At 35.0% G+C, this 18614-nt stretch overlaps 1 protein-coding gene across 2 annotated transcripts in view; it reads right to left on the bottom strand.

Moving 5' to 3' along the window:
- Positions 1 to 2847: 2847 nt before the first annotated feature.
- mspo (M-spondin) overlaps positions 2848 to 18614 on the bottom strand; it is a 243016-nt gene continuing 227249 nt past the window's right edge. Inside the window, exons 5-7 of one of the 2 annotated variants that reach the window (XM_088260082.1) lie at positions 6266 to 6525; positions 5112 to 5263; positions 2848 to 4526 (exon numbers count right to left, since the gene is read on the bottom strand). In XM_088260082.1, the coding sequence (XP_088116208.1) occupies positions 4330 to 4526; positions 5112 to 5263; positions 6266 to 6525 (609 nt within the window). In that variant the 3' untranslated portion in view covers positions 2848 to 4329. The remainder of the gene's footprint in view (positions 4527 to 5111; positions 5264 to 6265; positions 6526 to 18614) is intronic. The other variant, XM_088260083.1, reaches the window with a different exon arrangement.

Raw genomic sequence — 18614 nt, 5'->3', positions numbered from 1 at the left:
ATAAACGAGTATTCTGCTCCGAATGAGTATGTAAGGCAGATCTTCCAAATAGTTACTGTCCCACGAAAAACCAGCAACAAATTATATGATGTAAAAAAATTATTTAAAAGCTTTACGCATCACAGTTTCACGAAAGCTGCTTAAGTTAAAAGGTATTTATTGCACATAATACGTATAAATTTACAAAATGACACACTCGCACATCGATGATTTCTTCCTTCCTCTTATTTTTCTTAGAAAAGAGATTTTTCTATCTTAAAAAAGTCATGATTGAGTAATAGATATGTGAATTTTTTGAAATATATAATTTAATATGACGTTTTTATGCATTGAAAGACAAATATCTGTTTAAATATGATTTATTTAAAAACATGAATCAGTAGACATAAAGTATTATCCAAACATTATTTTACAGGGTAAAAAATACACAATGTCAAATTAAATCATTTCTATAGAATTTACTCTATCCACGCACTTCAGTACAGAGTGCTGACACTCCACCGAGTGCTCGGTGGAGTATAGATACTATACCGAGCATTACAGTAAAGATACTATACCGAGTGCTTCGGTACAGATACTCCACCGAGCAATTCAGTGCAGAGTACTAATACGCTATTGAGCGCTCAGTACCGAATACAGATACTTAACCGAGCACTTCAGTACAGAGTACAGATACTCAACTGAGCACTTCAGTACAGAGTACAGATACTGAAACGAGTACTTCAGTACAGAGTACAGATACTCAACTGAGTACTTCAGTACAGAGTACAGAAACTCAACCGAGTACATACTTCAGTACAGAGTACAGATACTCAACCGAGCACTTCAGTACAGATTACGCACATTTAAAACAGAATCATCCGTTGTTAAAGTTACAAAAAACTTAATTGAGTTGTTCTATACTAACAAGATTCCTTAACCTACAGTTAACTAAGTTGAAAGTTAAGTATTGAACAATGAAGATTCGAGTGATGTTTGGAAAAATATAACCATTACAATTTAAGATATTTTTGGTGATACTGATTAATTATAAATTGGACGAATGTTTTATAAATATTTAAAAAATTATTATCATTACTTTTAAGAAAAATCATAAGTATTCCGAGGAGGATCGGATTTGCCCTAAAACCAGACTCTGGTAATTCATTATAGGGGCCCTAAAAAAAGTTACATCAAGTCATCAAAATTAAATGATTTAAGCAGCTGGTATCAACTTGTCAATGCTTTATTTGGTAATTAGTTGCAAGTGTCTATTGTTATTAAAAAAAAACACATGATTTTTCAAATTTAATATAACTTTTTTAAATGTGCACATTAAAAAAAAGTTTTCTAGTTTATTTTGTAAATTCGGTCATAGTTCTGAGTAAATATGCAAACAAGCTAGTTACTTCAATACACACACAAGATTAAACGCTAATAAAGAAATATTTTTATAGCATTAATTGAAAGCTGTAAAACAATATAAATATTATCCACGAATCTCTCTCGAAGAGACAATGTTTATGTTGTAATCCCTCCATGCACATCAATATGTAATGAGTTCCGTCAAAGATCCCTACTTTAACATAATTTCTGTTCATAAACAGAAAAAACATAGGGCTTTGTTCCATATTTTCAAATTCACAATTTATAAATAGGTAAGTTTAAACTATACATATGAGACGAGTAGACTTTTCATTTGGCAGGCTAGACAAGAAAAAAATTACTCAATTTTCCTTAAATTTCAAAAATAAAACTTACGGGAACAAATATATTTTTTAAATCGTACCTTTTTAATGCAATTGATTTTTTTAAGTAAAAATAAAGCAATAATATAATCAACAGCTTTGTAATATCCTACTATGTAACCTTATATAACTTTGTTAAGTAGTGATTTTGAACAAGAACACGGCTGTCCAAACTTAAAACACAGTAAGGGACATTTTTTTGTAGTACGTTTTTTTTGCGTTTTTGGACTAAGTAGAATATACTTAGTCCAAAAATGCAAAAAAAAACGTACTACAAAAAATGTCCCTTACTGTGTTTTGAGTTTAGACAGCCGAACAGTAACAAAACAATAAGTTTAAATATATCTGTTATGTAGTTAAAAATGAGGTATTATAAAAACACAAAACCGCTATCAGATTCTGTAATACAATTGATATTTAAAAAAAAAAATCATGAAATTTGAAATCATATATTTTTTTTGTTGAAACACAATCATAATATTAAAGCATTGTTCTTTGACCGATTGTCTACTCTCTTAAGATACAAATAAAATAAATTATATACACGCCATCAAAAAACGTTCTCCCAATATCATATAACTTGCAATAAATTCATCCAACTTAATTTTTGGAATTTAAATATATATATATATATATATATATATATATATATATATATATATATATATATAAAATATATGTATTTAAGAGTTATTTTACAAGATTGTAAAAGTAAGTTTTGAAATGTGTTGAAAATTTTTCGATCTCTGCATGACGGATAATCTAATAGTCTAAAAGTTAGACGGCTGGCGGTTGACACTCGATATTACATTTATTACAATACAAGCCGTATTCACAAACAAGTTGCTATTATAAAACAAACAATTATTACACTAAGAACAGATTGTACCTCTATATAATCGCTAAATTACATAACATATAATTAAAATTAGTCATTCAAATATTAATACATCTTTTTGAAAACCTTATAATAGCTGAAAAATATTATTTTTTACACACTTAAATATGGTAACATTGATCTTAGCCTACAGATTCCTTAAATTATTTTATTGTGAGTGGGCATTAAAATTGATTATCCAAGACATTATCCAAGTATTTAGTATATAACACTCCCAAAATGTTTCTTTATTTTTCATTTATTGTTTGGGCAAAATACATAATTGTAAAACTTTAAGTTGCACTTGCTTTGTACTGACATACACATAATATTGACGTAAGTATTTCGGTAATAAATTTAATGAGACTGTTAACTTAAACTCAATGTGGAATATCTCAGGGGCTTAAAAAATGGCCTTTGAATTTATCGAGTAAATTTTTCATTTAAATTTTTTCATTCTTTTACGTATTTGCAAAAGTTTTTTAGAAAATAAATACAACCATTATTCTGAAAACGTTCACTGGTTTACGTTTCAGTAATGTAATCTGTATTACGTTGAAAAATCATAGAAGGCGCAAAAATAAGAAACTTAAATTTCTGTCTCACTAGAAGGGTTGGAAGTAGAATTTCTAAATTAACCCTTGTTTGTTGATGTCCACTAAGCCACCGAGAATTCAGGTTCTCGAAAAATGTGTTTTCATATTACAATGTTCATGAGTTTTCATATAATTTAAATTAATTTGTATCGATGGGTAACAACCAAATAGTATGTCAATCAATTTTACAGAAGAGGAATAAAACACGTATTTTTATTATTGTACACGAATCAAATTTTGGAAAAAATATTTCGAATTATGATGTACTTACATCGTCCCATATGTTCCGAGAATAATCTAAGGTTAGATATTAGAAGCAAATACAAAAATAACTTTACAACGAATCAAATTTGAAAACCAGGATTTTCTGTTCCGTCTTTTCAGCTTGTAAGCGTTTGTACGTCACATACTAAGCGTTTCAGTGTATTTTGATCATTCTTGCGTATCAGGGGCCAGTCCAATAATAAAATTGACGATCACAGAGAAAATACACAATTTTTATGTTGTCTTTACTCAGAATTAAACCTGGGACCTCACGCATGTTGATAGTTTAAATCAGTTGGTATTAATACACTGTGGATGCCTCTAAATACGATTTTTTGTTTGTTTAAAATATGCACTCGTTTTCATATTTATCCTTTCTGGGAGTCAATAATTGATATCTGTCTTTCTCCGAGGAGTGGGTTCTTTTTACATGAAAACGAAATCTACGTATCTACTATGAAGATAGAAATTATGTAAAAATCATAAATAAAATCACAAATTTCTTTGAATAATGACAAAGTTATGTACAAATGTCATTGCTATACAAGTTAAATCATACCAACTGACAGGCGGATTTAGACGTTCATTAACATCGATACTCCTTTGAGGAAAATTCGCACCGACGTTCATTTACGTCCATACTCCCGGAAAGGCTAAAAAAATTACCAGTCGTTATTAGTTAATATTTGCTTCCATTATTTACTCTCTAGATATCTGAAGGAAAAAAGCAATGAAAAAAAAATTCCTCTCGTTGATCTGTCAACCATCGATAATTTGTATCTATTCTTTCTCCAAAAATACGTTTTGCAGACCTCTGGGGTCTAATTGTCTCGGCAGTCGCTACGTAGGTCACTAGCACGGTGGCCTACCAGTTGAAGTAGCCCTTGGGACAGTCCCTGGCGGAGCCGCACCAGCGCGTTTGCAGCGTGGGCGGGCAGGCAGCGCCGCCGCGGCGCGCCGCTCGCACCACGCGCCGCACGCGCCGTGTCTCGCCGATGCCGCACGACCGCGAGCAGGACGACCACTCGCCCCACTCCGACACGCGGCAATCCCGGGCCGCGCCTGCACACACAGTCAATAATCATACATCACTCCATGAATCTTAACTATGAAAATATCCTAGTTATATCGGGTAGAATAGTGAATGTTGCACAAGTGTATGAAGTGATTGTTTAAGCCAGCCAAATGCTAGGTCTTAAGCCCTGGAATACCCAGGGAACCTTTCGCATACGATTAAGGTTTTTCGATACATGTATGAAGTAAGGCTGATTGTGGCGCCATCAGTTGAGGAATTGGTGAAGTATTCATTAACCTTGTTCTGTTTGAACATGTGTGAGATTCATTCCGAATTATTTCGCACACTCGTACGAAACAGAGTCCGAAAAAACCTATTTTTTTTAGATACATCTATTTTGACCAGTTGATTATTAACGATATAAATATTATTTACTATATCAGACACTGGATTATTCATCCTACAGATGAGATGTCAAGTTAAAGTGTCTCTACTTGATACGAAACATCTATCTAAACATGATCTCATCATTATTGATTTTATATCTTTATTTTTTTCTTCTTAACCTCTTCTTTCAATTGTTCTATTTCCAAATAGAGTTTCGAAAAGATAATCGAAGACTGGATACTCACGACCTTTATGGTGCTTCCTGCGCTTGCTCCTGTAGGAGCGCGCTATGCTGCTGAGGACAGCTGCCTTGTCTCCGCGGGGCAGTTCGTTATTCTCTCGGGGCTCCAGAGTCGTGGTGCTGCTACTGCTGGAAGTGTTTCTCTCCACACTCGGACTGAAACAATTACATTATTATATACTTCATCCACACAAGGAGTGAAACTATTCAATAAACAAATGGCTATTCCTAAAACAACTCCTGACCTGATCCCGCCCGAGAATTTGAAATACTTCATGCCAAGTTTTCTTCTACCAACCGCATTTGCTTCTTCAAATTACTTTACTATTCATTCTTCTTCTTCTTCATGTGCCTGTCGGGTCCCCTAACTTTGGCGATCATCTCGGTGAATCTGTCTGTGTCCTGCGCTTCTTGAAACAGCTCTTCCACACTTGGGATGCTGGTCCACTCACTTATGTTCCGTCTCCTACCTTCGAGTTTACCCTTCAATATTAGTTGGGAAAGGTGGTACTTTTCCTCACGCAGCACATGACTCAGATATGCAATCTTCCGAATCTTGACAGTCGACAGCAGCTTTCTGTCAACCCTAGCTTACCTCGGGACTTCGGTATTGGTAACCATGTCTGTCCAGGGAATTCTGAGCATTCGTCGATCGAACTACATTTCCAATTTCCTCAGTCTGTTCATGGAGTTGACTTTCAAGGTCCATGTTTCACATCCATACATCAAAACAGACCACACGTAGCATTTGATCATTCTCTGACAGAGTTTCAAATGTCATTCATTCTTCACTCGATGTTCACGAGGTTTACCGGCACAACAGAAGGACACGGAGTGTGCAGTGTGTGCTCGAATTATTAAGTCCAAAATTGGTTTGTTTTTCACATCGTACGATGTTTAGTCACATCGCACTCATAGATAGCGCCACATGCTGAAGACAATATACTAGGGCGCGAGTTGGGAGCTATTACATACTTATTCAAAACACTTTTTTTTTATTGATTATGCATATCTCAGCCTTGCATTCTCTTCTTATATTACCATTCGAATATCTTTCATATCATACATCGTTTAAATACACTATTTTTTTTGATAATCCAAGCGGGAATAAAACATGCAAGCGCTGTAATTGAATATAATCGTTGATCGCCAACAGACCTGGCCGTGTACTTGTTGTCGGGGGTGGTCCTGTAGCCCCCGTCGCGGTCCAAGATGCGCGGAGGCAGGCTGGGCAGGGGGGGCAGCGCGGGCCCGTGGGGCTCGCGCTCCGCCCGCTCCTGCTCGATGGCCAGGGAGAGCGCGCTGTTGCCGTCCAGCACGTCGATGCTGTTCCCGGACGGCTGCTCGAGCCGCAGCACGTCGTAGCTGTGGTCGTCCGACGAGTGGTGGAACGTCTCCGAGAGCTCGTATTCGCGCAACTGGAAAACGACAAATATTTCATTATTTATTTTATTTGGGAATTTAATAGTTCACGCATTCGCGAAAGCCTGGCTGTAACTCATATCAATAGTAAGGGAGAGGAAAGGCAATTGAGATGGTATGGGCACATAGGACGCAGAGAACCTGAACATACTGTGTTGTTAATTAGGTGATCTCCATGTATCTGAAAAGAATGATAAAAATTTCGGCGGGGTGATTCGGCCGCGGGTGGATTCGACATCCAGCCGCGGCGAAGTCACGCCCAGCCGGGAGCTAAGTACTTCCAGCCGGGAGCTACGTCACTTCCAGCCTTGGGCGAATATCACTTCCAGCCGTGAAAAAAGAGGGGTGTCGGCGATCTTTATATAAATTAGTTAGTCTGTGGACACGCGCTCAAACACTACTGAGTCAAGCAATCACAAATCTGTTTCGGAAATTTTTTTAGTACGAAATTTCATCTTTCTAACACCATCTAGCGTAATCCAATCGCACTTATATAACGCGAGATACAGATTACTACAGCCATCTATTGCAAAAATAATGGATTTATTTTTACTAGACCTAATATATAATACCTATATAAGCGGTATATATAAGTATAAGTGAACTCTCGTATAAGGATCTAAAAGATACTGTATTTTGTAGAGTGGAAAACCTCGTAAATGCAGTAAATTTATAGTAACTTGTTACTTTGAGGCACCATTCAAAATAGGGTTCCTGATATGCTGACGTCGGATGTCAATGGTGGTCAAATAAGGATTTGAAAGCTTCCAAACTCGAGTGAGCCGGATCTACCCTCACCCCCTCCGCCCCCCGCCCCCGCCACCGCCCCTCGTCAGGCACCGACACTCCCCGAGATCGACTCACAAATTGGATTTCCTTCCACAGATGTCATCTGAGTCATTTCCTCGAGCGAGAATAATATTTCTATCGAGCCAACAAGAGGCAAAAAGACTTTTTATTTTGTTCAATATCGAAACGGGGTGATGCGTTTATTTTTCACATTTGCATATTTTTCATTTTCTATCGATGTGAGTTCTGGAGTTTTATCTAATCACGTGTTAACTAACTAACAAATCAACGCCACACTACTTTGAGAACATTATTCGCCACTTCCAAATTCATGCATCTCCTCATATATACCCGACAATTATTTCGACCCCTGACTTGACGCTTTCAGATATTTGTCATATCTGATGATGCCAAGTTTTCCTTGGTCTTTTTCTGCTCCTTTTTACAATAACATATGCCTCATCATGATGCGGAATGCATTGAATCACGTGTTGCAATTGATTTAGAAATATAATATAAGAAATAGTGGCATTCACCAAGTACTTATAACTTAAATTAATAAATAGTTTCCGTAGGTTGTGAACAGATAATATTTGCGAGTTCCTTGAGGATATTATACACTCTCATAGTTAATAAATTAAAAAGTTTTTTTACATACGCACTCATTTAATCAAAACATTCTTAAATGTTTTTATTAATTCCGATATTATTTTAAATATCCTTGCAAAGGAATTTGAAACATCAGCTATAAGTATTATGGACACACAGCACAGTATGGACAAAATATCCCAAAAATATTAAAGAATATGAACGGCTGTAAAAATCTAAAAAATAATATTCCTTGTACTTATCTCGATTCAAAAGCTAGAGCAATTTGACGTCAGTATGAGTACTCGTATTATTTTTGAACGCCGCAATTTGTAATAGGAATTGGAACGATGTCCAACAATGGTGCCCGACGTAAATGTTTGCAGCATCTAAAAAAGGCGATTAATGAAGCGGTAACCCAGTTTACTTGAACTCAATAAGGGAACGTGTGTCCACTGGACCATAATCTAGTTATAATGGCCGCGTGGGAGTCCTCTCTTTGCGAGGCGAATGCGTACAATACGCCCAGCACTATGTCCCAATAGGACCAGGGACGGCGAACCCATATGAGCCTGAGTGCCAATATATATATTTTTAATGTAATAATACGTCGTATGCCACATGCCATTGAAATAAAAATGTATTTATAGAATTAGCGTTTAATTTGTGGAACACCATTTTTATTTACATTATATATTAAATGTGAAAATCAAACACTGATTTTTTTGAGTCTACTCAATTGTATTTAATGGTTAAAAAACACATTTTCAAACGAATGACATTCGTTTGAAAATGCGAAACAATTGCCACAAAATTAACTTTTTTGAACCTTAAAATACAATTTAGTAGACTTTTTAAGTAGAATTTTTAATCAGTGTTTGTTTTAACATTGAATACATGAATGAAATAATTGAGTGTAAAATCACAAATATTTATTTTTACCGCCCCCCGGGAATCGAACTCGGGACCTTCAGCACGGTAGCTAAACAAGTCAACCATTACCCCACGGAGGCGGATTGAAATTATAATATAAAATTTATTAACAACTTGATATAAATAGTAAACAAAGTTCAAGTAGACGGTAGACATAGCCATTTACCGATCTCACAAAATGTCTAAAGTAAACCGCGTTAGTTCGGCCAACTTTCCTCATATAGCGTTGCGCATCCGCAAGTGTTATGTCATACAAAACTTTAGCTCTAATTTTGTGACATTTGGTATCGCGATTTCTCTCGGTAGGCTACTTAATAGAGAGCAATCATCCCCCCGCAGCCAAATTAGTTCCGCCCGCAGAAAGAACACACAGTACGTGACAATTATGACTACTATTTTTACCTAAGATCGAGATTGATATTTTTAACCTGTCCGGGAGTGAGTTTTTGCGGACAAAACTGTATCTGGGGAGTCGGGTTTTTTATAATTTTATACCATAGTCGACGCTATAAGCTATAAGCAACATATTTCATTTTATTTTTAAAATATTTTATTTTTATTTACGTTAGTACATGATTTACCGATACCTCGATAATTTTGCCGTAAATCATGTTTTAAACATGTTTTGGTATAAATCATGTTATAAATCATGTTTTGTATCGGCCGTACATGTACGGCCATACTTTTATGGGGAAAATTTTGTATGGCCGTACGTGTACGGCCATACTCCTGGATAGGTTAAAGCAATATTTAGCTTTCTTGAATGTTTTTCGCAGATATTTTGGAACATTTTATAAACTTTATAAAATAAAACTGCTTTGTTTTTAACCACTATTTATTGGTACTTTTCTCCGACCGGATTATGTCCTGATTCTTGTCCCGATTGACAAAAACCTTGTCAACCAGGGTCAAACATGGAGCCAGGAAGAAGAAGAAGAAGATTTACACCTGTATAAGAATTATTTTATCGATTTATTACGACTTCCTAGGGCAATATTTCAAGGCAGTCATTTTCCAGTTTTGCACTGTAAAATGAGGCGTGTTATTAATTTTGTATTTCGTGCCTGAATGAATAGCCCGCCATAAAATGCGAAAAATGTTTTTCTAGGATGAGGCAGTAAGGCATTGCCACCACCGAGCAACCAGCCAAACTGCCAACCTACCAACCTACCGGCCTACCAACCTACCGACCTACCAACCTACAGGCCTACCAACTTACCGGTCTACCAACATACCTAATACAGGGTGGAAACATTGCGTAACCAAATGACACGCATCACCAAATTGCCTCCCACCCATCCTCCTTCACCCCGTCGCTACCTTTTTGCAAAAGAAAACGTTTAAGGCCCTCGCACACAGCGGGATCAAATGTATTTTATGTATTCAATAAAAAGTTGTCATACTATACGTGATCGTGGGTACTTTACATATGGAGTACTAGGTTATACTCATCTCCCGGCTGGGAAAAGTTGTCATACTATACGTGATCGTGGGTACTTTACATATGGAGTACTAGGTTATACTCATCTCCCGGCTGGGAAAAGTTGTCATACTATACGTGATCGTGGGTACTTTACATATGGAGTACTAGGTTATACTCATCTCCCGGCTGGGAAAAGTTGTCATACTATACGTGATCGTGGGTACTTTACATATGGAGTACTAGGTTATACTCATCTCCCGGCTGGGAAAAGTTGTCATACTATACGTGATCGTGGGTACTTTACATATGGAGTACTAGGTTATACTCATCTCCCGGCTGGGAAAAGTTGTCATACTATACGTGATCGTGGGTACTTTACATATGGAGTACTAGGTTATACTCATCTCCCGGCTGGGAAAAGTTGTCATACTATACGTGATCGTGGGTACTTTACATATGGAGTACTAGGTTATACTCATCTCCCGGCTGGGAAAAGTTGTCATACTATACGTGATCGTGGGTACTTTACATATGGAGTACTAGGTTATACTCATCTCCCGGCTGGGAAAAGTTGTCATACTATACGTGATCGTGGGTACTTTACATATGGAGTACTAGGTTATACTCATCTCCCGGCTGGGAAAAGTTGTCATACTATACGTGATCGTGGGTACTTTACATATGGAGTACTAGGTTATACTCATCTCCCGGCTGGGAAAAGTTGTCATACTATACGTGATCGTGGGTACTTTACATATGGAGTACTAGGTTATACTCATCTCCCGGCTGGGAAAAGTTGTCATACTATACGTGATCGTGGGTACTTTACATATGGAGTACTAGGTTATACTCATCTCCCGGCTGGGAAAAGTTGTCATACTATACGTGATCGTGGGTACTTTACATATGGAGTACTAGGTTATACTCATCTCCCGGCTGGGAAAAGTTGTCATACTATACGTGATCGTGGGTACTTTACATATGGAGTACTAGGTTATACTCATCTCCCGGCTGGGAAAAGATTAAATCTTAAGATTTTTTCATTAAGGCGGGATAATCAATGCCCGCAACTTAATTTTCTCTAAGACCAGGTTACATTTTACGCATTCGATTCCCATGGGGGGGGGGGGGTCAAATAAATAAAAGTAATTTTTTCAGTCTAATATTTATTCAATATTACTCTGGACTGGTCACCTTTCCTTCATATGTGAACAATCAAGATAACACTGCGTTTATATGAAACAGTGCCCTATGCACCATCGGGTGCAGATAAAAGTGTGAAGAAGAACATTTAATGTAATTGCATTTTTTGCTTAAAACGCCGCTTTTGTATTAAAATCATAATTGTGTTTCTTCGAAATGAATATATATATATATATATATATATATATATATATATATATATATATATATATATATATATATATATATATATATATATATAAATGTATATATATATATATATATATATATATATATATATATATATATATATATATATATATATATATATATATATATTTATATATACAATATATATATATGGTTTTGAAAAGAAAATACTTATCGAAATGTAAGAAGTCAAAAAAAATATTCGCCAAATTCCAATATATATTCCAAAAAATATTGTGTGCAGATGACAACACTTTGTATATTTGAGAGTACACCCTTAATTGATTTGGCAATCACTTTGTGGCAATACAAGTATCAATCTACTTTAAGTTTTACTTAGTAAATACCACTATTTCTTAAAATATGTATATTGTGTCACGTGTTCGATTTCCTTTTCCCCGTCATTTTCAATCACCGTCTACTAAATTTTAAAAGAATGTGGTATCTACTTAGTAAAACTTAAATTAAAAATGCTAAGATTTCTGTCAAGATAACAAGATTTTTTTGGATTTTTTTTTTACAAATGCGACTGGCCTGTGCCGGAAGAGATTTGCCCATTGTCACGTGCCCGATGTATGTATTGTACAAACAGCGCGTGTGTGGGGCCCTTTACACCACAACCCGACATTTGCATCGTTATAATTCAAATAATGTGTGGTCGTGACTTGCGCGAAAATTTTCGCCGTAATTTGAGCTAATATTTGAAAAATTCCCCCGCGAGTTCGGCCAATTAGGGCCGCCTTTACCTCATTTGTTATGTTTTATTGCCGCGGGCGGGGGCGGGGGCGGGGGCGGGAGGACGAAGGGCTGCATATTGGCGAGGGAAGGAACAGAAGGAGGAACCCGTTCGAGCGAAACAGCCGACTTATTTTTTCCATTTCGATCTGAATAGAAATATCTTTCAATAACGGAGTAAGGATTGGATTTGACGGCGAAATTATTTAAAACGACTGTCTGCTCTCGCAACATGGAATATTAGTTCCTTACTGTTTATTATTCACTTTTCAGACAGCTATGGGTGATTGCAATAATGTTTTTTTGTTTGTTGATAACATGTTGTCGAAAACTCACATGTGAAAGAAAGTGTCAATGATATGATATTGTATATCATATCGGAAGATGTATATATATATATACATATATATATATATATATATATATATATATATATATATATATATATATATATATATACATATATATATATATATATATATATATATATATATATATATATATATTTATATGTATACATATATATATATATATATATATATATATATATATATATATATATATATATATATGTATATATATATATATATATATATATATATATATATATATATATATATATATATATATATATATATATATATATATATATATATATATATATATATATATATATATATATATATATATATATATATATATATATATATATATATATATAACTTCCGAAATTTGAGTAGTGTGTCAGCCATAGCCATTTAAACCTGCCTTTGACAGGTCGTACGCTCTGTAAATGCCCAGACCTCCATATATTTCTTCATCTATCTTGATGTCAATGATTTTTTTATTGTTGTTTTTTTTTAATATGTTATTCTTGTTACTAAATATAAACTTAAATTCCTTCACACAGGATTTATAAAATTAAAATTTTTATTGAATACGTACTGCATTTGTAATTCTTTAGTAAAGAATACTTGGTCGAAACTTACGGGAATAAAAACTGGGACTTTTGAATGGTATTACGGTAGTGGGTAGTAAGTAGGTAGTGGGTAGCGGGTAGTCGGAGCGGCTGTACGCCCCCGCGCGACAGCGACATTCCCGCCATATGTTGACACTAAATTCACGTGTTTATCGCCAAAATTGAAGCGAACTTTGACTGTAAATCCATTTGTTTATCGGCGGGATCCTAATGTTGACAAAGTTTACACATCAGCCGGGTCACTAATGCAACTCGGATCTACATTACATCGCAAATCAAACGCTTATAACTTCATAACTTCGAATTAATTAATCCCTTCTAATTATTTTTAAATATTTTTTTTTCCATATTGATCTCAACAAAGATGAAGAAGAATATGGAAATCTGGGTATTATCTGGGTTTCAACCTGTCACAGGTTGGTTTACGTGATCACTCGTAACATCCACCATTCTACCGATGATTGACGACCAAATTGTTATGAATGTTACACGTGTGTAAAATGATGAACTTATGACAGGTCGTAAGCCCTGTAAATACTGAGATTTCCATCTATGTTGAGATATCGAGTACCTACTTAAAAAAAATACTAATTCGAAGAGAAATTCATAATCTTTCTGGAACGAATTGTGTTCATATTGTTAGACTTTATCGTGATTGGTGCATACCGTAATTTTTTTGTCGTATGTAGGATAAGTTAGTTATTAAAAAAAAACACTTCTTTAATACCACTAATTGAGTTTTATTTCATTACACACGACTAGTTAAGAAAACTACAGTTGTTTTCATCGTCAGGTGAATAGTAAAACTAAACAGCATTTTTTTCTGGTACATGTATAAAGAGGTTGGTAGGGTAATAAATAGAGGAGGTTAAAGAACTGGACTTTTTGTAAAAGGAAACATAGATAATAATGGTGACGTATTTTGAAGAAGTATATTATTAATCAACGTTTTATCAAAATGATTTTTTTTATATATTTCTAAATTTTCTCTATTGTTCATGACTTGACCACGAACTACCTTGTATCATTGTTAATAAATAATGTAAGGTACTTAGTGGAGAAATAAATGAGGAATCTACAAATTACCGAATCAATAATTCAGGGCATGCTAACCCTTCTTCTTACAGTCTACGTCAGTGATTCTGAACCTTTTTGAAGGTAGGGAGCACTTTTGATCTTAGGGAAAATTTGCGGTGCACCAAAACCAAAGATGCAAAAAACATGCATTTTTTTTTATCAAAAACAAATCTGATTAATTTATTAAACGAGTTAAAAATGACATAAATTTTTAAAAAAAACTTAAAGAACATAAATACTCCATTGATTTTTTTTGAGACGAATATTATTTGATGTGCACACCTAAGCTGGTTGATTTTTACAAATTTCAGCGATATTTGGTCTAATATTTGATAAAGCTGCTCTCATTTCTTCGTCCAAATTGCTAAGCCAGGGTTTACAAATCGAGGGTCATAAATTATTTCAATGAACCTACTACTGATAGAGCTCCGTCTGCGTCTGTATGAATTGCTACACATAACGCCCATGATATCCCATGTTCTTAGTATGATGATATAGCATCAAAGATATCTTGACCGCTGTTGTGAGTTGAGCACACACAACGCTATCTAGCCATTATCTTCTTTAAAATGAACTCTCCGGATGATCGCGGAAAATCAGCAGATCTTATAGATATCTTCTTATATGGATTGTTAAACTCATACATTGAATCGCTGGAAATGCTGGAATGTATAGGTTTTAGAGTTCCCGACCAGTTCACCATGACAACTGACACCCTAGCGCCTCCCACGAATAGAACAAACTCTAAACAAGGTTCCAAAATTTATCGTTCATCGAAATTGGTCAACGATGATAATGGTAATTTTGATATGTTCTATTCAACATTGTCAGCATAGCGATCGAGTACATAATAAGTCGATATTTATACCGTCGTGTGTCCCAATTTTCACATAATTTGTCTTGGACTTGAGCTTTGATCTTTACCTTTTCCCCTTTTCCTTCCTTCCGCCCCTCTTCCAGGTATTTATATTCAATGACATATCGCTCACTCCTTTCAACAACGTCATATGTAGAAAAACTAGATTTTTCAGGAGATCGTTTTTAAAGTTTAAGAATATAATGAAATGTATTAAAAATAACTATCAAGCCACTTTTTGAACTTTTTACTGTGCAATAAATCTTTTTAGGTAAAACCTAAAGGTTTTTTCTCCATTTGAAAAATATTTAGTATATTAAAAAAAATAATCAAACAATACATTTTCTTCAAAATGCAAAAACAACACTTTCCGCCCTGTAGCGAGTAAATATTAAGTTAAAAATATGCCGCTTTTGCTAGGATATAGAACATTTTTTGGGCATTTCGAAAACATGCAAACCTGAAAATTGACGTTTTTTGATATATGACGTTGTTGAAAGGAATGAGCGATATGTGAAATTTTGTTAATGGAAAGTTACAAATATCTGTTTTTGTTTCTCATGATTGTAAATGTATTTATGTAACTGTTCTCTAAAATTTCGAAATAAAATAATATAAACTAAATTGAAATAATAAAAAATAAAAAAATAAAATTTAAAACAAGTACATATCACCGGGAGGGGAAGGTTAAGAGCCACTGGTCTACGTTCAAGGGACAGTGGATAATAGAAGCATTATAATTAGCAATCCACATATTATTAGACCCGAAAGCCTTCCTGTTCATTAAATTTTAATCCCGAAACGTATGAAACACATCGGTTCTGTTTGCGGGCTGCAGAAGGTTGACTGAATAATTAATATTTAATAAAACCTCGCGCTAAAGCCTTGCGAATGTGGGTTTTGACGGTGGATTATGTTGTTAGCTAATTATGTACGTTCCCCACATTATCTAATGGTAAAACTTTGGATAAATATTACAATCTCATATACAAAGAAAGATTAATCGTGGTGTACGAGGAATGAAATAACTAACGAATATTAACGAATCACGATACAAGTTGATTAAACAGTACCTAAATGAAGCTAGGATATTCATTACATACAGAATTTAATGTTTTGACTAAGCAGTGTAGATACCATTATGGATAAAATTAAGAAAGGTGTGTTGAGATAGTTAGGGCATGTGAATCGAACGAGTCAAGAGTGAGTAGTAAAAAAAAGGCGAATCTGGTTGGTAATAGAAGTAGAAGAAGACCGAGAAAAACTTAGCATGATCGAGTATTTCAAATATTTGGGCGCAGTCACATCAGGAGCAGAGGATGTCCGAGGAAAACTCGGCATTACCTTTTTCAAGAATATCAAATACTTTGAAGTGGTCAGGGGTTGGAATAATCGGCAAGTATGTACGAGAAGATGCAAGAATGTGGAAGAGGCGAATATTGGTTGCAAAGACAGATTGGTGTGGCGTTCTATTCTCTCTGCCTACTCCTGCGGGGAAGTGGCGTGACGGTTAATTAGTTAGTTAGTTAGTGTATACCAGTGCATTTCGGTTTTCAGACATACTAATGCCGCATGTGATAAATGTTTTGTGTAGGTGTAAGAGTATGTTAATAGTGGCATGGTAGTGGTGTAAAGTATTGTTTGTATGCTGGAATAGTAGTAACTGTCCCGACCATCAATTACATTTTCGTTGGTCGTTTTTTGTTTCATTCTAATAAAAAAAAAATGTGACGGCTTTTAATACAAGGTACTATTATACTCGTAGTATTGTTTGTGTAACATTGATGAATGTGATTGCCGGGGAACGATTCCTCTGTTGACGGACGACTTCACGTGAAGTCAGAGTAGAATGAGGTAAGTGGAGAGAGATAGGGAGAGAGGACTAGCTAAGGACTGCGGTAAATATAAAGTGGACGAGTTAGTGGTAGATTACTCCATTTCAATACTCATTGTATGGAGGAGAGCTCTAAGAAAGCGTCATCAACCCTAGATTAGAGAATATTCGTAATGTTTGCGACGAACATTCAGACTGTGGGGAGCACCGAGGCAACACATGTAAAGAATGTAGTAACAACTATCTTATATCTTATTTTTTTTTACAGATATTCTATGTTCGTATTTTGTATGAAGTTCTCAAAAAATCATTTTGTACTTATTTATTAAAACGTTTTTAGTAGACATTTTTGGTAAAATGTGAGTTTTCCTTATCGTCGTACATTTTACGATAGTTCCGTACATTAAAAAAGTCCCGTAGTCTAAGGTTGAAAATCACATGGAACAATGACATTTGCTGTCGACATCATTTGTTTAATAAATAAGTGACAACACTATCAATCCGTTTGGTCACTCCGTGTGCATTGCTTAAATATTGTTATTCGTTAAACATGAATATGTGTACAATAGTTATAAGTTAAAAAGTACAATATTGAAATAAGTTTAAAATATTATGGTCCAATATACGAAAAATCGCTAATAATTTTCTTTAATCCCGGGTAACATTTGACGTGATTGATTTTTTTGCTCGAAACACCGTTTTTGTCTTGAAAAAAAAAATAGTCTTACTTAGAAATAAATATATGATTTAAAAAAGAGTTGTTAAAAAAAGAAGGAAAAAATAAATACTAAAATAACAAGTCGAATTCCAATATACATATATTTAAAAAAAAATGAGCGCGGAAAGATGTCTATCCCCTAGCGCGGCCGTTCACATTCTTAATTTAAACGGTACAGATCTCAGCTTTATAACCCTGAACGTACCACTAAGATATCAATCCTTTTCTACTCGCACCATATCTGACTGCGAGCGGATTTGAAATATAAATTTTTAATAAAAAGGTATCAATATAAATAGCGAGCAACACAACGATAAAAACACCCAAACCTTTCGCTCTGTGGGTACATTTCTAGCCACCGGAAAACTAAAACTGAATAAAAAATAAACTCAACACGGGTATTTTAAAAAAAACATGGGACGAAGACGTATTGGAGGAGAAAAAATATGCATTAAAAATATTTTATGAAGTCTCCCGGCTGTGGGGTCAACTACCCCGTTTTATTAAATTCTTCCCCTCCAGTGACCTCCTCACAGCCACACATGGCTGCGCGTGCACCCCTGAAAGCTGAACATCGTCGCTCTCTCGGCCGACTGTTATATCGGCGTTTGCACAAATCTTACAGAAGACCCTTTGTGGTTGCTATGAGGTACGAGTAAAACGGCAAAAATGTAAACTATGCGCGCAGGAGCAGTTTTATTGTTATTTTTCATATCTTTAAACGCCTTTGTTCAATAATGTAAAGTAAAGTAGTTAAAATA

The sequence above is a fragment of the Brachycentrus maculatus genome, unplaced genomic scaffold (assembly GCF_059751285.1).
Source record: "Brachycentrus maculatus isolate JH-2025_06_01 unplaced genomic scaffold, ASM5975128v1 h1tg000124l, whole genome shotgun sequence".
Lineage (NCBI taxonomy): Eukaryota > Metazoa > Arthropoda > Insecta > Trichoptera > Brachycentridae > Brachycentrus > Brachycentrus maculatus.
Note: the sequence above shows the minus strand (reverse complement) of the source record. Positions and strands in the feature narration are given on the sequence as shown.